Raw genomic sequence first — 21,667 nt, 5'->3', positions numbered from 1 at the left:
ATTGAGCTAAGTACCAATCTATGAGTAGAGCAGAATGTTGCTAGGAATCATTACATTAACTTTTTTTTGCCAGTCCTGTTTGGTTCTATCCTAGGTTGCTGGGCCATCCTGGCACTGTGTCTTGGTGCTCCAGTCACACTCATGACATGGGTGGACAAATCATTGGTTAGCCACTCCTGCAATCTCTACACCACTCTTATACCAGCACATCCCCTAGGCAGGACAGGCTGTAGGTCAAAAGCTATGTGGCTGGGTTGGTATCCCAATCCCTCCACTAGAAGCCTTGCCTGATCACAGGAGATAATCAGTTCAGGCTACAGATCTCCTATTGCTAGCTGGTGTCATCCTTACAGATTCCTGTGAGTTTCCCTTGCACTGGGTTTCTACCTTACACCGAAATGCCCCTTTTTTCCCAGTGGTCTCTTTCAGTACTCTCCCCTTCTTCCTCCCACCTGACTCCTCATGTTCCCTCCCCACAAAATCTATTTCCCTTCCCAGAGTGATCCAAGCATACCCGCTAGAGCCTTCCTCTTTATCTAGCCTCTCTGGGTCTGTAGATTGTAGCATGGTTATCCTTTACAGCTAATATCTACTTATAAGTGAATACATACCATGTTTGTCTTTCTGGGTCTGGGTTACCTCATTCAGGATGATATTTTTCTATTTAATCCATTTGCCTGCAAATTTCATAATATCATTGTTTTTAACAGCTGAGTGGTACTCCATTGAATAAATGTACCACATTTTCTTTATCCATTCTTCCATTGATGGAGCTCTAGGTTGTTTCTAGGTTCTGGCTATTCTGAATAAAGCTGCTTATGAACATAGTTGCACAAGTGTCCTTGTGGCAGGATAGAGTGTCCTATGGGTATATGTTCAAGAGGTATATATCTCAATTTTGAGGTCGACCAATTTCCAATTTTCTGAGAAGCCACCATATTGATTTCAAAAGTAGCTGTAAAAGTTTGCACTCCCACCAGCAGTGGAGGACTGTTCCCCTTGCTCCATATCCTTGCCAGCATTAGCTGGTCACTTGTGTTTTTGATCTTAGCCATTCTCACATGTGTAAGATGGAATCTCAGAGTTGTTTTGATTTGCATTTCCCCAATGGCTAAGGATGTTGAACATTTAAGTGTTTCTTTGCTGTTTGAGATTCTTCTGTTGAAATTCTCTGTTTAGATCTGTATCCCATTTCTAAATTGAATTATTTTATTGGTTGATGTCTAGTTTCTTGAATTCTTTATATATTTTGCAAATTAACCCTCTGTCAGATTTAGGGTTGGTGAAGATCTTTTCCTATTTTGTAGGCTGCTGTTTTGTCCTATTAATGGTTTCTTTTGCCTTATAGAAGCTTTTCAGTTTCATTAGGTCCCATTTACTAATTCTTTTAAAAATATTTTTATTTTTAATTTTTTGTCCTAACCTCACAGGTCTTTTGGCTTCTAGTTTTGTGTTTTTATGCTGTCCCTGAGTGTGCAAATGAGTGGATCTCTACTTCTGTTTCTTGTGCCTTTTCTTGGGCTTTTTCCTTCTGTTTGTTTTGTGCTATTCTGAAGTTTGTTTTCATCTTATCCTATTGTTATCTGTTTTCAAATCAGGGACAGAAAGGGTGTGGGTCTGGATGAGAGATGAGGTGGGAGGAACTGAGTAGAGGGAGGGAAATCATTATCAAGATTAATGGAAAAACTTTTATCTATAAAAGAAAGAGTTTCTCCTTTGGCACATCTACTTAAATGTGTCCTGTTGATCAAGATCATCTGAACAATAAGTGAAAGTGCTCACTTCTTGCCATTTCTTTCTGTTTAAAACTTATTTTTCTGCAAGCTTGTGTTTTAAGCCATCTATCATATTTCAGTGAACTTACATTGTATTTTATATAACAAATACCAGAACCATTAGCTTACAGATCATTTTAAATGACAGCTGTTCAGATTTGATTTGTGCGCTACAGTTTATAGGACCCCCCCCCCCATATTTAGTAGGGAGACTTTTTTAAGGTCAGAACTTGCTGTTTATTAGTTGTTGCTCACTTTTATACCTCAACTAGAAATAGTTGTGATTGTAGTTCCCACAGTTGAGAACCTGAGGAGGAACATGTTGAACCTAGGAGAGGTCAATATGAGCAATAGACCCCATCTCAGAAAGGCAAAAGCTTTCCTCTGTTTCTTACTTTTCCACAGAAATAGTAAGCCAGATCATTTGCTCAATGCCAGGTATAAGTGGAGAAAATTCTGTTAAAATTTTAAGTTATCTATTACAGACCTATTGAAAATGAATGGTTGTTGTAGATTTTCTTACCTAGATTGCAATCTGCTACTTTTCTGGTGTAGTTCTACTCCTTCTCAACCAGCTGGAGGTTAATACCTGTACCAGATACATTCATGGAAAGGAGATAAAATAGAAAAATAATGTAAGAATAATTAGGTAGAAACGTAAACACTTTGACTGCATATTCCTATACTGCATATCTACATACTGCCAAATCCTAATACCACACCAATTTAATGGGCCAACTTGGCCTTTGAATTTATGGTAGACTATAAAGTTTTCCTATAGCTTTTAATTCCATACCAAGTTTTCTAAGTAGTTTTGCTAAATCTGTCTCAGTACTAGTATGAAATTCTAACTGCTAGAATAGATTTCTTCAGTCATTTTATCACCATCACACACCCTGTGAACAATTACCTAATCATTTACTGTACATGATGGGTACACACTTTAAGTTTCTTGGCATTCTTTTCCAGAGCTGAGACTCTCTGGAAAGGGCCTTGTTCTTGCTAAGCAAGCGCTTCTACCACTGAGCTCAATCTCCAAACTCGTTTCTTGGCATATTTAAGCATTGAAGTAAGAGTAAGAATTTAAAAAGAATTCTGGGCAAAATAACCACCAAAGAAATTAATGTCAACAAATAAGCCTAACATGAAATGTAAAAAGAGTAAGATGGTGTTTCCTGAACCATGCTTTGTGCACACTACACATTCCAAGGTGGAAATGGAAGGAATGGGATAGTGTTTACTCAGCAGGCACTAGAATTACACCAATGTATTGTATTTTTGTGGAAAAATAACAAGCTTCATTTAAAAGTGATAATGTATATAAATGGTATTTAGGCATCTGTAGAAATAAAATAGATACCACTTTCAGATTTATTTCCTGATATTGATGAGATACTGTAACTTTTAACACATTCTCAGGTTAAAGACTTTTAAAATATTCTTATTGTTCTGAACATAAAACTTATTTTCAAAGAACCATGACTGTGCATAGGAGAGAAGTCAGGAATAAGTTACAGGTATTGGCTTTTTAAAAACACTGGCATATACTGTTTTATCTGCATATTTTTAGTTGCTTCATTGGAAAATAACTGAGTAAATGGGTTCTAAGAAGATTTAGGATGAATTTGGGTTTTGTTTTGTTTTTATGATGTAGAGCCTCGAGTAGCTAAGGCTGGTTTGAAACCATGAATTTCTTGAAACCTCCAGGAAACTGTATTTACACAAGTACACCACCCTGATGCTTATATATTTTTTAATTTATTATATTTGTGTTTTAATTTTACACATCAGCCATGGGTTCCCCTGTCCTCCCCCCTCCCGCCCCTACCCCCACCTTCCCCCCAGCCCCTCCCCTCCATTCCCATCTCCTCCAGGGCCAAGACTCCCCTGGGGATTCATTTAAACCTGGTGGATTCAGTACAGGCAGCTCCAGTCCCCTCCTTCCAGGCTGAGCAAAGTGTCCCTGTGTATGCCTATATTTTTAAGGGTTTGAATTTGCTCCTGACAGTAGATTTGTAGCTTACTTACATGTGACAGAAAGCTTAGGCCTGTAGTTACCATAGATCTCCACAAGATGGACCTCTTGATTTTAGGTGTTTTCCTGATTGAATAATCCAAAAATTACTCAGGTAAGAAAACTTTCAGTTTGCTTAAAATTTTAAAAATCATGTTAAAGTTACAGATTTTTTTACTAAAGTTTTGTAAGCTTTTAAGGTTAGCATTACTTGCATTAAATATTTTTGCTTTATCACATTTTATGAAAATATAAGCAAACGATGTATAAAGTTGACACATAAGAACTTCACTCCTCAGAACCACTAGTTATGATGAAGAATTATGATGAAGGCAACATAAATACTTTTCTTAATCCTCTAGACTTGAATATTAATTTTGTTTTCAAGCTTAGAGTGTGATAGGTGACTGCATATGCACAGCACCTTGCCTGTATGAGTTGTGAATTGCTCTGTACAGTGTGCACCTCTAATTTAGAAGGTACTTGGCATATGCTATACTCTTAGTCACTGCAGAGTTAAGTTGATGTAGCTGGTAAACATACTTGATTCATATCTGTCAACCTTTTTAATACCCTTTGTAACACTCATAGGAATATGAAACACAGAAGTACAACTAGAGAATAGTTATTAGTAGAGTCAAGCTGGTAGAAGTTGGGTACTTTTTTACCAATTCCTTCATTAATATTAAATTTTCTGTTAGTTTTAGTCATCTTGCAACTTCTGAGGTTAACCAAACTTGAATCCTTCTTTGGATGTCCTATACATTACCTTAAAGTTTTATTAGCTGTAGCTAAAGGATTTGACTGGAGCAGAAACCTAAAGGTTTTTGTATCTACCAGGTCATCTCTACAAAGGCTCCACTTGGCTCTGCTCTAAGCAGTGTGGGTCTTTTGTCTACTGTGGGTGAGTAGAGTTTCTAGAAGAGCAGCAGATTCCTCTTTGTTCTGTAATAATTACATGGGTATTTCTGAAAGATTGAAATTTCAGGTTTTTTGTTATTGTTTTGTTTGTTTGTTTGAAACTTTGACCTGCTCACATTTTAAACTCAGCAAAATATAAAATAGGAGCTGATAATGTGTATCTTGAAATAGCAAAAAACAAAAAACAAAACCAAAAAACAAAAACAAAAAAAACACATGCTTTGATGTTAACTGGCCACAACTAAGCATCAATGGACTCTACAATATGCAAATATTCTACATGCATGTGAAATTCAGTTTGTAGCTTCTAGTTTATTTGACACACTGTGGTGGTATTGTGTTCCCTGAAATATTGTGCACCCTAATAAACTTATCTGGGGTCAGAGACAGAACAGCCACAATATTAAACTTAGAGGATAGGCAGTGGTAGCCTACACCTTTAATCCTAGCATTCCAGAGGCAGAAATCCATCTGTTCAAGGATACAGCCAGGCATAGTGACTCACATCTTTAATCCCAGGGAGTGATGATAGAAAACAGAAAGGTATATAAGGCGTGAGGACCAGAAACTAAAAGCATTTGGCTGGTTAAGCTTTTAGGCTTTGAACAGCACAGTTCAGCTGAGAACCATTTGGATGAGGACACAGAAGCTTACAGTCTGAGGAAACAAGGATCAATTGAGGAACTGGCGAGGCGAGGTAGCTGTGGCTTGTTCTGCTTCTCTGATCTTCCAGCATTCACCCCAATAAGTGGCCTCAGGTTTGATTTTATTAATAAGAACTTTTAAGATTTCTGCTACAACACACAGCATAGAAGAGGTAAAGCTAGAACCTTTCTGCTGTCATTTCTTATTTAAAAACTAGTTAAACTAATAGAATGTTTGCTAGTATCAGGACTGTTCACAAATCTCTTTAGCCAGAGCACTATCACAAATGTCAAGCACGTTTCATAGACAGCATGGTCCACAAGCAGTCTTTAAAGAACTTGGAGAGCAGTGAGGTGTGGAGGATGTGTGACTTTGTTCAGGATACTTGGTTGGTCCTGGTGCTATTTAGCTAACACACTAAATACTGAGAATGTGCTGGGTTAATACCAGCATGTCAGCTACTTTATCTCATTTAGACATATTACAGAAGTACTGAGATCATCCTAAAAAGCAAGTCACTTGCTTGGAAGAGCATAGAGCCTAGATTTGAGTGTCAGTGTCAGTCTGTGAGCTTTGAGATCATGCTCCAAGCCATTGTTTCCCATTAGTCAGCATGTTGAACAGAAGGGAAAGAAGGCTTCTTTTGGAAAGACTTAAAAGCAAAAAGCAAAACAAAACAAAACCACCACTCCCCCCACAAAAGAAAAAAACAACTAATGTAAGCGATTGTTAATTAGCTCACTTTCTCTCCTTGTACTGGAGTAAACTATTACTTCAAATCTCCATTCCATCTAAACCTTTTTGAATAGGGTTTTTGACAATACAGGCAAATAAAAACTTAAACTCTTCTTAGAGAGGGCACAGATTTTCATGTTGGTAGGATTTCCAGTAAGTTACTTCTAGATTAAATGCACTCAATACTCCTTCATAAATTTTGGGTTAACTTGAAAAAAAAAAAAAAAAGGTTACTAGCTTTTCAAGATGCAAACCTCTATGTATGTATTCATCAGAATCTACAGAGAACAAAGTTGGAATTTTCTTCTTTGTGTTTAGATTCTGATGGTTCAAAGGTGGTAGGAACTGACTTGTTTTTTCAGTCTCCACCTATACCTCATCCCAACCCCAAGAAAATGAAAGCCTGGGTTCATTTCCTGCAATAAGTAGTCATTTAATTAAAGAACAAAATTAACAGGAATCAAAATGTTGGAGCTGTATTTTTTGTTAGACATCATATAAAAAAGAGAAAGTATAATACAGTAAATCACTCTATAACATGAACTTAGTTTTCAAATCATCAGGATAAAAATGTCTTTTCAACAAAATACTGAATGACACTGGGTCACGTCCCTCATGGCGGAGGCTGGGAATGTGAGCCTGCACATGCATGTCGCCCATCCTCCATGACGCTGCAAAACTGTAAAACAAGGTTGAAGGCAAACAAGTTTTCTTCTGGGAGAGTTACTCTGGGCCTTAAGTGACCCCAACAGTTCACACTCCTCAGACACCAAAGAAGGGAGTGAGTGTGTCCTCTGGGTTGCTCCTCTGTAGGTGAGTGGTCAGGATTGCTCCTCTGTGTGATTCTGTTCTTCTCACAAACACAGCAGTTAGTCTTGAGGAAAGTTCCCTGATGAATGTTCAGTGTTGGTATCAAAAATTAAACACAAATTCTTCTCAGAAGAAATTCTCTATGGCCTGTGGAATCTAGAAATGATTTTAAAAATTAGATGATTTAAAAACAGTTAAAGCTACCAAAAAAAAAATTCCACAAACAAATTTACCGCTATTCAAGTTTCTTAGATTTATATATAGGACTTCAAAGAGGGAGTTGTTGTTGCTGAATAGCCTCACAAAGTTCCTCATGATAAACAACTCCATGTGAAAGCTGCCAGTGAGGATCTTGGCATACTCAGAAGCTCTAAGACTTAGTCTGGGTGGCCAGCTCCCCTTGAAAATATCTTTAGATTCATGATAATGCTTAATACATTCAAGAAAATTACATGAGGCTCAAATACTGTGTTGACTTTGTAAAGCTGCTATGAAGTGCTAATCTGAATGATTTCCTCCCTTTTAGGTTTGGAGGCTCATTTTTAAAAATTCTGTCATTGAAAAAGCTATCAAGAACTTACAGAAATGCTAGGTAACATGGAGGACCCTAAGAGAGACTTATGGATCTCCTGGGAAGGGGAAATAAATGTGGTCTCCTGGGTAAACTGGGGGTGGGGAATGCATAGAGGGGGAGAATGTGGGATCAGGATGGCCGAGTTGGGGGAGGGATGGAGAGGGAGAACAATGAAAGAGATATCTTGATAGAAGGGGCCATTATGGGGTAAGGGAGAAACCTGGTGCCAGGGAAACTCCCAGGAATCCACAAGGATGACTCCTAGCAATAGTGGAGAGGGTATCAGAACTGGCCTTATCCTGTAATCAAATTGGTAACTACCCTAATTGTCATCATAGAACCTCCATCCAGTAACTGATGGAAGCAGATGCAGAGTCCCACAGCTAAGAAATGATCCAAGCTCTGGAGTCAAGTTGAAGAGAGGGAGGAGGGATTTTATGAGCAGGGGTGAGGATGGTCAAGATCATGATGGGGAAAACCACAGAGACAGATGATCCAAGCTCTTGGGAGCTCCCAGACTCTAGACCAACAGCTAGGAAGCCTTCATGGGACTGACCTAGGTCCTCTGCATGTGTGTGACAGTTGTGTAGCTTGGTCTGTTTGTGGGGCCCCTAGCAGTGGGATGAGGACCTGTCCCTGGTTAAAGAGCTGGTTTTTTGGAACCTATTCTTCATGCTGGATTGCCTTGCCCAGCCTTGATGCAGGGGAGGAACTTTGTCCTGCCTCAATTGGTATGCCATGCTTTGTTGACTCCCATGGGAGGCCTCACCCTTTCTCTGAGTGGAGGGGGGGTAGAAAGGCAGTAGGAGGAGGAAACAGGAGGAGAGGAGAAAGGGGAAACTGTGGTTGGTATGTAAAATAAATAAAAAAATTTAATAAAAAAAAACCCTACAGAAACAAATGTTGATTTCCATACACAGGATTGTCTATTTCTTTAAAATAAAATGAGCACTAAAATGTGTTGTAAAGAAGAATTTTATTTCCTAAACTTATATTAAGAATAATAAGGGCTAGGCTAACCTGTCTGGCATGAGAGGAAACTTAAAAATTTTTGTTTGCATAATTTACTTTCCTTACAACCCTGACACAAGTGGGGAAGTTTCATAGTTATTTTCTGTTCCATGGCCATAGTCAGATTTCAAAGCAAATCTTTTAAATAAGTGTAGTGACCTCAGCACCTGGTTATGCTACAAATAGTAGATTGTCACATATGTGCTAAAGAAGTGAATGAGCTTTGTGGTTTGATGAACTATGTTAATATCATCATAGATACAGGATAGGAAAATGGAGAGTGCTCTCACAGCAATCTATATGTGGCAAATTCTATAAGTTAATTTTTATTATTGGAATTAAGTACCTAAGAATATTTTAATCTGAGACCAATTTTCTTTTTTTTTCTCAAAAATATTTTTTTAATTATTATATTTGTGTTTTAATTTTACACATCAGCCATGGGTTCCCCTGTCCTCCCCCCTCCTTCCCCACCCCCACCTTCCCCCCATCCCCGCCCCTCCATTCCCATCTCCTCCAGGGCCAAGACTCCCCTGGGGATTCATTTAATCCTGGTGGATTCAGTACAGGCAGGTCCAGTCCCCTCCTTCCGGGCTGAGCAAAGTGTCCCTGTGTAAGCCCAAGGTTCCAAACAGCCAGCTCATGTACTAAGGACAGGTCCCGGAGACCAATTTTCTTAAACATAGCAACTATGTATCCCTTCTCACCACCAATCCCTCCTTAGTAGCAGTTTGTCCCAAGGAGGTAATGAGTATAAAGCTCCTTGTGGCTAGACACCATGAAGTTCACACAACAGAAAATTACCTTGTCAAGTGCTTGCTGGATGCGTGTACCTCCATTTCATTACTTTTATACTCATTTAATTCTTTACGAATTGCTGCCTGAAATTTAGAAAGGATAGATTTTTCAAGTTAACAAATTATTACCTTTACATATTGTCAGCTATTAATATGTGCAGACATATTGTGACCAATAATCAGGAAGGAATTAATTTGCTGTATTGTAATGGGGCAGACAATCCTGCCCACACTAACTGATGAACCTAACACAGTTGTGTTGGTATTGTGTTCCCCAAAATATTGTACACCCTAATAAACTTATCTGGGGTCAAAGAACAGAACAGCCACTAGATACAGAGGCTAGAAAATGGTGGGACTCACACCTTTAATCCTAGCATTTCAGAGGCAGAAATCCCTCTGAATCTCTGTGAGTTCAAGGCCACATTAGAAACAGCCAGGCATGGTGACACACACCTTTAATCCCAAGAAGTGAGCCTTTAATCCCAGGGAGTGATGGCAGAAAGCAGAAAGATATATAAGGAGTGAAGACCAGAAACTAGAAGCTTTTGGCTGGTTAAGATTTTAGGCTTTTAGCAACAGTTCAGCTGAGACCCATTCAGATGAGGACTCAGAGGCTTCCAGTCTGAGGAAAACAGGATCAGCTGAAGAATTGGCATGGTGAGGTGGTTGTGGCTTGTTCTGTTTCTCTGATCTTCCAGCATTCACCCCAATACCTGGCTCAGGTTTGATTTTATTAATAAGTACCTTTAAGATTCATGCTACACACAGTCTTGGAAAACCAGTGAATAATAAGATCAGCTTTTGATCATCTTGTTATTGGTCTATCAGAAAACCCACACGTCACTGGAACTTTTGAGTATATATTTCTGTTTTGTGCTGTGGCAGAAGCAGAGTGAACATCTGTTTTAGGGCCTCTAGTCTGGCCCTCTTTTAATTTCCCTAAACACTCTATCATGACTGTTTCTCAAATGAGCCCTTTAGGGTCTAGGTGAGATGAGTATCCATTGGAAACACAGAAAGCCTTTGAGGTTAGGTGCTGTCCTATATTCAGATAACATTGACTGCTAAAGATATTCTCTCCTTTTGATCATTTGAACATGTTCAACTCCAGTGTAACAGCATCTTTCCAGGTTGATACAATAACTGAATATTTCTAAGCATGTGTAAGAACAAATAACTAATTCAGTGGTGGTATAATTTTTCTTTTCCATGAAAAGTATTCTGAAAACTTCCTCCATGCTTCTGGGCTTATGTCCTACTAGATAATATATTTCAAACATGGACAGTCACTTACCCTATATGCTTGGGTCATTTTATTTCCTTTATACCATCCTTAAAAAATTTTGTAGTTCACACTTTCATGGCACTTGGAAATTGCCATTTCTTAGGGAAAATGCTTGCACACTCTGTGATGGCCACCCACTGGATATGCCAGGTACCACTTGCATTAACAACCCCAAATGTATTAATGATACTTTCAGGTGTCCTTCAGAACAAAACTGTTCCCTGTCCCCTAGCTCAAATCAATCCTAAATTATCTTCATGAAACCAACAGGGTGTGGGACATAATTTACCTAGTGGTTCACATTGTTTTAGAAAGCCCCAACCTGAATATAAGATGTGATACCCTACTCTCCAACCAGCACAGAAGCAGTGTACCTTATCTGCTGCTGACAGTCTTGTCCAGGGTTTGTCTGCCCTCCTGTCATAGTCCTGTGCTCTTGCTACTTCCACATAGTCACTGAAACGGATCAATATTTTTCTGTCTCTCAATTCATCAACAGTGGGTCTCTGGTTAAGCTAAAATAAAAGATGGTTATAGTTAGGTATCATATGCCACACTTGTTTTCTTGTAGTAAGAAGACATGAAGAGCTGGAAGGCTGTACTGGTAGCTCCAAGCTCAACAAAACATGGGCCTGGGTCAGCCAGGCAGTAGAGTGAGCAGGATGAAAGGTAGACTTGAGCTTGTAGAGTTACTTCCTAGACCAGCCATCGTAAATCTAACTCAATGTCATATAAACCCTTGATGCTGATTCTGTAATCAGAGAACTAAGTCAACTAAGAGTGACAAGTCTAAAAGGTATGTGGTTCTTAGTGTAAAAAACAATGCTAAGTGGTATTTGGGTGTTATTGCATTCCCAGCTGATTGCTGCTAGTGCCTTACCACCTAGGTTCATTTAGACACTGGGGTATGTGCAAAAGGCATTGATTTTGGAACAACTGACACCAGGATGCTTTGCATTCCCCATCAAAATGCTGCAGAAGCTTTCCCTGGTTCATATCTATTTATAAAATAAAGTGCTTTGATTATAATCCAGTGCAGGTTAGTTTTGTCCACTCTACATAAGTTAGGGTCATCTGTGAAGAGGGAATACCAATTGTGGGATTGCCTTCATCAGCTGGCCTGTGAGTATGTCTGTATGGATATTTTCTTGATGACTGATGTGGGAGGGCCAAGCCCACTGGAGGTGGTGTCACCCCTAGGTAGGTATCCCTGAGTTGTATAAAATAAGCAGGCCAGAAAGTAGCACTTCTTCATAGTCTGCTTTAGTTCCTGCCTCAATTTCTCTCAATGATGGACTATGACTTGGAAATAAAAACAAACCCTTCCCAAGTTGCTTTTGGTCATGGTGTTTAACACAGCAATATAAAGCAATCTAGGACAATACCTTTCTTGTTAATCGTTGCTTGATTTCTCTCCTTTCTTCCTGCTCTGTCTGATCATTCCTCTCTGTGAAAGATTAAAACAGAAATAGAAGTAGGTTGAGCATTTCTTGTTACACAAGCAAGCACCAAGTTTCCTAGAGCCACTTTATAGATGGCACCTTTTGACATACTAGTTTCTATGTTTGGAGTCACTTTCCCAAAAGCTGCTCAGGACATGCTGGCCTGAGCTGTCACACATGATTATCCTTCCTAGTCTAATTCTCCTCTGCCCTATACAGCAGAAGTATGTTGTTGCTGCATACTTCTGGGGAGCAGCTGTCTATTGGTCTTCAGTCCACTCAAATATCTGTCTATTACATCTGGTAACATAGAGAGCATACAGTTGCTAAAGCACAATAATCAAGCATATGCTCAGCTTTAAGTAGTCGCCACAGTTTGTTTTCTGTCTTTCCATTTTACAAATGTGAACACCTTTTAGACAACTTGTACAAAACATGAACTTCAGGTTCTAGGCAACATAGCATCTAATATGAGCATTCTAACAACCCAGCTGCTTCTCCATTGTATATGACAGTATCTTCTAAGGGGCCAAAGGTCCTCAGAATTGGCTTTGCCTCTTGAGTTGTGTCTATACAACTTGGGAGTTAAAGGTAGGCCAACGTGTTGAAATACTATAGTAATGTAAGCCTGGCCCTTGGATGCAGAGAGAAAAATGCAGTCCTATTTCTGGCATTCTGGTTACTAAATAAAGCCTCAGGTCCCCAACCTTAACAGAACTCCTGCCTAGGAAAAAAGATATCACCCACCAGCACAGAGAACAGCAGTACAGTGATGTCTTGGGGAAAGGAACCCTTGAAACCTACACCCAAATAATTTTACATTATCTGCATCTATTTAAATGTTGCATTTCAAACACTCCTGTATTGGGGGAACTGAGTATGTGGTGTTTAATACATCTGAATATTTTCAATATTTTTTCACTTAAAAAGCTATCTTAGACTAGAGTATTTTAGACAAAAAACACAATCATGTTATATGCTTGCTTGGTTCTTCAGCCATATATGGGAATAGAAAAAGCACTGTTGTAAGCTATAGTCACAAAGTAGTGAAACAACCAGGAAACCGTGAAAATGTCATCAGACAAGGTCTGAGAGGCTGGAGCTATGGCATGAAAGCTGTCCTGGACAAACAAAGGCCATGGACAAACTTCAAGTATAGTCTCCTTGTGAAAAGACTAAGAAAAAGCGGGATTCCCCCACTCCCTCTTAATTGTGAAAATGTCATCTACAACACAGTCGGAGAAGTTATACCAGCACCTTGGACAGCTCCATGTGCGTCTTCCATAAGTATCCAGGAATATATGCTTGCTTCTAATGTGGTGACTAAGAACTTGGACAGCCAGAGAGGTGAGATAGTATTCGTGTGTTAAAATGTCACATTTCCTCGGGGCCTTAGCTGCTTCACTAGTAAAATGGGGACAACAGCCAACTCTCAGGTTTGTGGTAAGGATTAAGGAACACACTCCAGGTCATGTCTGGCACAGACTGAACCCAGTCACCATATTTGATTAGGCCACCAATACATAGAATTTGGAGTGCACTGGCATTTCATACATCTCCCCTTAAGAGAAGAAAGCACAAAGTTCAATCACAAGTGGAACTATATGTAGTGTGCACAGCTAGGTGTGCTACTCTTATTTCATATGTGGTAGCCCTATCCTTGCCACAGACAAAACAGAACCTCACAAATCAAATAGTGAGTTCCTCAGACCCTCCCACTCAGGACACTTGACAAGTCTTCTGGGCTAAGGATAAACCTGGCCTGCTGGTGAAGGTGTTTTGTTTACAGTGTGTTGCCATGGTCATCATAAGGAAAATCCACTTTGCTTCTGTGTGCTCAAGGTGAGTGCAGTAAGTTCCAGCTGCTTGCTAGCTCCACTCACTGAGCACAGTCTATTTTTAAAACTTCACTGTTTATTTCAGATAGTGATTAGAAGCACAAATGTGGGGGGTGGGGGGAGACCTGGTTACACACATGGGAGACACTTGCTATGGAGGGGGGAGTGGGTCTAGAGCTCTCTTCCTGTGTCAGTAGCACACTTAGAGTATGGCATGCCCTAAATATAGAACTTCTTTGTCTAAATCTAGACCACAGCTTTGAATAGTATCGATGACATAAGAATAAATTTTGAATAAGTGGCTTTATATGTTAATATCCAAATAATTGCTATCTAAAATAGCTTGACTCCTGTCTACTAGCTCAAGCATGGTATCAGCCACAGTCTAGGCAGCATAATAGTACTCACCACATAAGTTAAAAACAGAATTCCTAATCTTAGATGTTTTCCCCCCAACAGTCTACAAAGGAGGGGATAGCTTTAAGGTTAAAGGAAGTATTGAGGCAAAGACAGGAGAGGAAGGAGTTGAGTTGCATGTACAAATCAAGACTCTGCAGCCTCACTGATAGTACCAGGTAAGTCTCGGTACTGTTACAACTTTGAAAAAGGTGTTCACAAACAGCATGCAGGCAAGTGGAGTATGCAGCACACAGCAAGAGAAAAGCTTAAGAGTCATGCTACTGGACTGACCCAAAGACACCACATATTGTGGAAAATACTTTAAAAACTAGTCTGTTAGCCAGGGAAACACTACAGGGTACACCTTTGGAGGGTTTGACTACCTTCCACTATCAAAGACCATGAAACTTCCATATAGTGGACATTATTGTTAAGACACCTGGATTTGGCACATTACAATTACATATCTAACTAGGCTAGAACCCAAAGTTCTGAGCCACAGAAGTTTCAGTGCTCTAGTGAGCTGTCATTTATTTCTTCTAGGAGGAACAAGTAAGGGGTGTACCATACTCTGGTACAACTCTTGCCTGGGTCTGTGATTTCTAACACCCATAGGACCACCACTGCAAACTCCCCAGAAGCTTTGCTTGGCATCCAACATGTACAGGGTTAAAGATTTGTTTCTCTTGGGTCTAATAAACTTGAAGATAAGAGCACCTTTAATTATGCTAGGATGAGAGCTATTTTTATTTCATTTTAGAAAGAGCTTTCTGGATGCAGCTACTTTGAGTCCTCTCTTTCAGAATTGCTTAGCTACTCATTTTAAGGGAACCCATAATGTTCAGTCTGCAGAGCTGGGCTGGGCTACTAGAGCTCAGATTCCTGCAGCAGCTTAGCACATGTGAGGGAAACCTCTAGAGGAATCACCGCTACTCACGTTTCAGGATATTTCTTCTCTCCAGCTCCTCCACGGCTGGTCTCTGGCTCAGCCTTCTGCGGAAAAACACTAAGATTATGTTTTGCACCATGGTGGCTGCCTGGAAGTTCTACCCAGGTTCTGTGCAATGAGAGGTGCCTGGCATACACCCTTTGTAGTTCAAGATCACCTTCCAAAAGGGAGACAAGAGTGGGCCACTAGAGCCTCTTGCTGGCAAAATCAAGTCAGACTTCGATATGGGAAGGAAAGCTGGTCCACAAAGCCAGTGCTGAGGAAATCCTTGCTCCACTCTACATCATCACCTGCCCCCTGACTGGTGTGCACAGTTCACCCAGCCACACGCATGTTTAATCAGTACAGAGATTCATTCAGGAAAGTCTTCTTCCTGCCCATTAACTTAGGGAGAGGCAGGCACCACTGCCGGGCTTCAGGCTTCTGGTTGCAGCCATGCCCCCAGATCTTTGCTTCCAGGCATCCGCTCCATCCTCCATCCTCAGCACAAGGAAATCAGCCCAGGAATACAGCCACCTGCCTGCCAAGCTGAGAGGAGCTTTCTCTGCTCTGCCCCACCCAGGGGGAGTGTCTAGGGCCAGCAGAGGGGCCTTGCCTCCTTTCAGTGAGCACACAGCTCTAACACCAATGACAGCTAGGGATCTCCCAGCTAACTAGGAAGGGAGCCACCCACACATGCGCCTCCCGCCTCCCGCCTCCCTTTCTCCCTCTAGCAGCCCAGATGAGTGTGCCAGTGTGCTGTGTGAAGACAAATTACTATTTCCTTTTCAGATGGTCTCTGGCTTGGGGAGTTGGAGGACACAGCCCAAAAAATAAAACATCAAAACCCCACAAAACATAAAGGGCTTGTCAGGAGAGGGAGGCATAATTAGACAAAATCAATGCCAAGCTCCAATTATTTTTATCTAAAATAATGGCCTTGGGTTGGAGCCAGAAACAACCCTACTTCCGGATCCTCAGCCACTGTAGAGAGACATCAGGGCCAAATCCCTGAATACTCAGAGTCGGGGGCTATAACATTTTGCCCCAATGAAAATGTGTATCTATTTATAACTCCTGTCCCAGCACAAAGACCAGGGCGTGTTGTGTCTGCTCTACACCTCCCTCCACACTGGAACACAAGTTTGCTCTGGGCTCACCCAGAGCTTTGTCTGCCAGTTCTTTTGGGGCAGGGGAATGGCCTCCATCCTACTCCTAATGTTCACTGAGATTTGAACCTGGACCCTGACAACTTCTGTCTGGCAACCAGAGCCAAGAGTCTCCCCATCTGTTCTAAGTAAAGCCTGCCAAACCTGGCCCCTGCTCCCTGCTCCTGTGGCCCTAAACCCTCTCAAATGACCCTGGACTACCAGCTATGCATCAAACACTGTCCCAAGCACCATCCATGGACACACTGCTGAGCCTGGAAGGTCTGGGGGAGCTTGCTGTCCAGAGGGAGAAGCAGATGAACAAGAAACAAATCAGCAGCCATTTTTCAGTGGCCTGCACACAGAATAAATGAATTGAGGGATAAGGGACCAAGCAGGACAGGGGAATCTGGGCAAGGTGCAGTTGCACTGAGCCCCTGGGTGACAAGAAGGGGCCTAACTGCTCACTTGCTAGGCTTGAAGACTAAGGGAAGAAGGAGAGATCACATGACAACCTGCTGCAGTTAAGCCGACAAGGTCTTGGAGGACATATGTGAGTAGACTGTATCTTGATGGTTCTGGGGCTGAAGAATGGCGTGGTATAAGGTGTTCTCCCATTCTTTCCAACCTGCTCAAGAAGTGCTCCATTAATAGAGATTGTTCAAGCAGGCTGTGGCACCACAGGCAGTATGACAGGGCAGTAGAGAATGGGCTTTGGAAGAGGGAAGACACCGCCTGATGATTAGAGCTTGTCATTTTTCTAGCTGAGTATCTGTAAGCTGGGCACTTGGCTTTTCTGAGCCTTGCTTCTCATATGCAAGGAGAACTAAACAGATCTCCAAAGAGCTGTGTACACTTGGTCAATGCCAAACAGTGTTTCATAACATTTGCTTGGAATTAAGAAATCTCTCAAGAATTCATACACCTCAAGGGTGGCCATACCCAAGGACTTTATGACCCTTGTGAAATCAGGATTTAGGCCATCAATGCATACTTTTTTCTCCTCACATTTATAAGTAACCCTTTTCTTCAGAAAAGCAATCCTAGCAGGGTACTGTTCTATGATATCTGATTATTCTTATTATCTGTATGAAGTGGTCACCTGTGTCACACACTTCCTCTTAGCCCCAAATGCCATTCTTCAAGTTCACTACCCAGCAGAAGAGAAGCAGAGACCACAGGGAATTAGCTCATTGGCCCGGGCCTGGAAATAGCCAAACTGTTCAGACTCTCCCCTCTTTACCTGTGTCCCTGTCCACTCTGGTCCACCACACCAAGGCAGCGCTGCCACACAGCCCCTCCACTGGCTAGTCTAAGTTTCTCATAGGACCGAGCACCTCTGGCCCTGGGTAAGTCACAAGCCATCTGCCAAGCCAGGGATGGGAGGTTGGATTCTTCCTTCTCACAGTGCTATACCCAAAGGATAACATGAGAAAGCTCAGCCCTAGGTCAGGTAAACAGCCCATCTGAGCTGTCCATTGCTTTGCTTGAACACTGTCACCATTATAATGACAATCTCTGTTGTTAGCTTCTCAACCAATGTTTATGGAATGAGATGGAGGCATTTTTTTAAACTGGCCTGTACTTCTCACTCTAAGTACAAAACCCTGGAAAGAGATGGTTCACAGAGGCATCTGACCACCTGAGCTCAGGAAATAGGACCTGTACCTGAGTTAATAAGGAATCACCCCTGCCTCCACCCAACCCCAGCATCTCAGAGCCTGACACCTGCTGGGTCTGCATGTGGCAGATTCGAAACAAGCCAGACACCTGGTCTCAACTCAGGCCACAGGAGCCCTGGCAACAGGAACCAGAACCCACAGCTGGATCCAAAGCAAGGAGGGTCACAGCAGACAGTGAGCAGCAGATGGCAGGAACAGACAAGCCTGACCTTCAGGACAGATGGTTAGGCCTTGGCTGATGGTGCAGTGGCCACTCAGGCCATGAGGACATGGACATTTTGTGGTTAGAACCATAGTCTTGGAAAGGAAGGCTGGGCTGAAGGAACACCTCCCTTATGATCCTAGAACTCCCTGAGAGGGGACTTGGCACACCTTGCTGCCAGTGAGCCCAGAGGGGCAGCAACAGATGTTGGTGAAGGATGGACATAATGAGTGCTGGGTCTTCTCTCATTCCCTGGACTGTAATATCCAGTCTGGACAGTGCTACTACCTTAGTTCCATTATCTCAGGGACAAGGAGCCAAGAAACTGCCTCAGCAGAAGTGCTCTGGGAGCCAAGGAGGCCAGGAGAACAGAGAGGTGTAGGGCAGGCCCATGGGCATCACAGCTCAGTGGGATGCCTGGCTCATGATTCTCATTGCCACTGCCCTGTCCATGATTTGGTGACAGTGACTTACCATCCGGAGCTGACTCCCCACAGTAAGGCTTGATGTGGTAGATAAGTACATCACCACAGGGCAGAAGCTCCCCATCCCCCCCAAGCAGAGAGGCATCCTGACACAATAGCATCCAGTGTACAGAGGAGGGAGTGTCAGAAGGCTGGAGGAAACAGTGTTGGCTCATCCTCCTTCACCCTCTGCCAGGAACATCACAGATCCCAGGTATCTGTGAGTCCCTGTAGGACCTGGTGCCGGAGAGCTAATAGGGCAGTGACCCCTCAGTGGCTTTCTGGAATTGTTGATCTGAAAGTCACCTATTGTGGTGATACTTTGTGATTCTAAGGCTCAGAGAGACAAAAGAGAAAGCCACAGCCACCATCTCTTTCCTCCCCAACTATCTCAGGGTCACAAGCTCTTGTTTTGAAAAGAAAAAAGGGGGAGTTGGTGAGGTAAGAGGTGGTGGCAGTGGCTTACTCTTTTGTCTCTCTGAGCTTCAGGCAAGCTTTATTTGTTAGATCACAAACAATATATCACCACAACCTATAGCCCTGATGTGCACTGTGAATCTAGCCAGGAATGGGCAGGTAGGGCACAGGGAGGAAGAAGTGGCAGAGGTGGAATGGAGTGTGGAGGTCTAGGCAGCCAGCACACAGTGGATGGAATGCACAGGTGGGTACTGAAGGTAAAGGGGGTGCCTGCACCTCAACATTCCTGTCTGTGCAAGACTGGTAAGCTTTTGCTCCATTGGGTCAGCACCTGGAGTCAGGGTTCTCTTATGTGCAAGCCACAGCATCTGAGCTAACAGAACTACAGAGTGGGGACAGGAGAGTGCTGCCCAGGGACAAAGCCACAGCCGTCATGAAAGAACAAACACTGGTGCCCTGCCCTTCAAGGATGAGAACAGTGACAATGCCATTTGTATATATCATGTATAATTCAAAATCTACACACACACACACACACACACACACACACACACACACACACACAGTATTTGAGATGGTAGCTGGTAGCTCAAGAATCGCAGGGTTGGCCTACATACAACATCTTAATGTTTCACACTCTCAAAATGTACAGTGGTTGTCTGCCCATGAAAACTATCCCAAGAGATATCACCAATCCAAAAAACAAGAAATCAGATTTTGTGGGCAAGGAGGTCTTGATGCTTTTCCTACTATAACACATCCCTTGTCATTGTATGTCATTATATGTGTATATAAGAATGACAGGAACCTTCCTGTGAAAACAGGGCAAGCCTCTAAGGTTGATTCTGTAGCATAGAGCCTTGTGCACACTCCAGCCATGGCAGCTCAAGCCCAGCCAGGACCCAGGACGAGCCCTGATCATCTCTGAGCCCCACTGCTTCTCCTCACAGCAGGGGCCTTTGGAGATGAGGAGGACCTGGGAGGGTCCATGCAGAGAGTACACAGACACACCGCCTACCACCTGTTTCTCTCTGCTGTAGCCTTGCTCCTACTTGCCCTTCCTACCCATACGGTCCTCCCCACATGGTTCCCCTGGGATACCTTCCCCAAGTTACTGTGTTCAATCCTTAATCCACCCTGGGATTCTAATTAATATACTGCCCGACCCTCTCTGGGCAATGGCTTCCCTTTGCTTTATACACTAAGCTCTCTGGGTACCCTGGGCTTGTATAAACTTGCAGCTTCCATTACTCTCGCCCACCCTCCTGCAGGAGAAGGGCCTTGATTCAAGGCAGAGACAAATATGAATGCCCTGAAAGCTGACTCTAGTCCTTCAGTGTTGATAAGGTACCTGATCCCTCTGATGTTTTGTTTCCCTTCTGAACAGGGGGCAGATGCTACACCATGTCCCGGGGTCCCCATCAGGACCAGCTGAGGCACAGGAACATGAGGCAGCATGCATCACACCCTCAGAGGACAGCAGTCTCCAAGTCCTCCTTGGCACATGGTCTTAACTACCTGATGCTCTGGGCTGGTTCTACAGGGTCACAGGAAATTTTGAGAAGCTCACCTCACATTGGGTCTGGTTACAAAGGGATGCACAATGACAACTCTATAAACATTGATTCCCAGCTGCCAGTTTCAGTGTTACCCTAACCTAGGCTCCACTCAGGGTTTCACTAGGTCAACTAAGTGTTGGGCCAACACTGAAAGGTTCCTTCCAGAAGAGGCAGATGCCTCCTAGAGACAGGCTGCAGCTGGAGAGCAGACGGCGGTGCTGCACCCACGGATCCTGTGGCTATTTTGGGAGGTGATCCTGTCCCACAGCTAGCCCTGAGTCACTATAAAGCTGGGATTCCCCAGTGAGGGGGTGCCAACACCACCACTCAGATCCAGAACCAGGAGAGTGGAAAGTTCTACTCACTGCTGCCTGCTGCCATCAAAGGCATGGGCCACAAACCACTGGATGACAGGAGTATGCCTAGAGAATGGGGGTCAAGAGGACTGTCTGCTCCAGAGGGGTTCCAGGAGAGCAGCCCTCATGACAAGGGCAAATTGCCACAAGGAGGCCAGGACTAAACACCCAACAGAGGATCCAGCCAGCTCCTGGCCTAGAGAGAAAAGAGTGTGCCCACGTTGGAATCACACCCCTGAGCAGTGGATTCTCCACTCACTGAAGGCTTACCTAGGGAGATGTTAGTTGCTATCCGCCCACCCCCCATCCCCGACACACACAACCTCTAGGGTGATCCTGTCATAGCAGCTACCTGCCCCAGCTTTCTGAACATAAGGGTGCGTGTGTGACCCAAGGCCTCCATTCCCATGTCCAAAGCCAACCTCTTCTTATGCCACCCTGATAGCTCTGGCTTGTTCAGTGCCCACTGCCCCATCTTAGAGTTTGTTCCCACCCAGCAACCTTTTGTTTCTAATTACTCACTCCCAATACCCCAGGGGTCGCCACATCTGAGCATAGTGACAGGCACTCAGAGTCTCTGTCCCTTCCAGCCCTGCCATAGGCTGGCCTTCATGAAACCCCATGATGAACTCAATCCAAATGTCCTCAGCAAGGCTGGGCAG

At 42.9% G+C, this 21,667-nt stretch overlaps 1 protein-coding gene across 1 annotated transcript in view; it reads right to left on the bottom strand.

The window, feature by feature from the left end:
* Positions 1 to 6,498: 6,498 nt before the first annotated feature.
* The window catches only part of Phactr3 (phosphatase and actin regulator 3), a 188,290-nt gene continuing 173,121 nt past the window's right edge, over positions 6,499 to 21,667 (bottom strand). Inside the window, 5 exon segments of the mRNA XM_036185093.1 lie at positions 6,499 to 7,056; positions 9,290 to 9,366; positions 10,945 to 11,085; positions 11,956 to 12,017; positions 15,187 to 15,242. Coding sequence (XP_036040986.1) covers positions 7,041 to 7,056; positions 9,290 to 9,366; positions 10,945 to 11,085; positions 11,956 to 12,017; positions 15,187 to 15,242 — 352 coding nt within the window. The 3' untranslated portion in view covers positions 6,499 to 7,040.

This window comes from Onychomys torridus, chromosome 4 (assembly GCF_903995425.1).
Source record: "Onychomys torridus chromosome 4, mOncTor1.1, whole genome shotgun sequence".
Taxonomy (NCBI): domain Eukaryota; kingdom Metazoa; phylum Chordata; class Mammalia; order Rodentia; family Cricetidae; genus Onychomys; species Onychomys torridus.
Note: the sequence above shows the minus strand (reverse complement) of the source record. Positions and strands in the feature narration are given on the sequence as shown.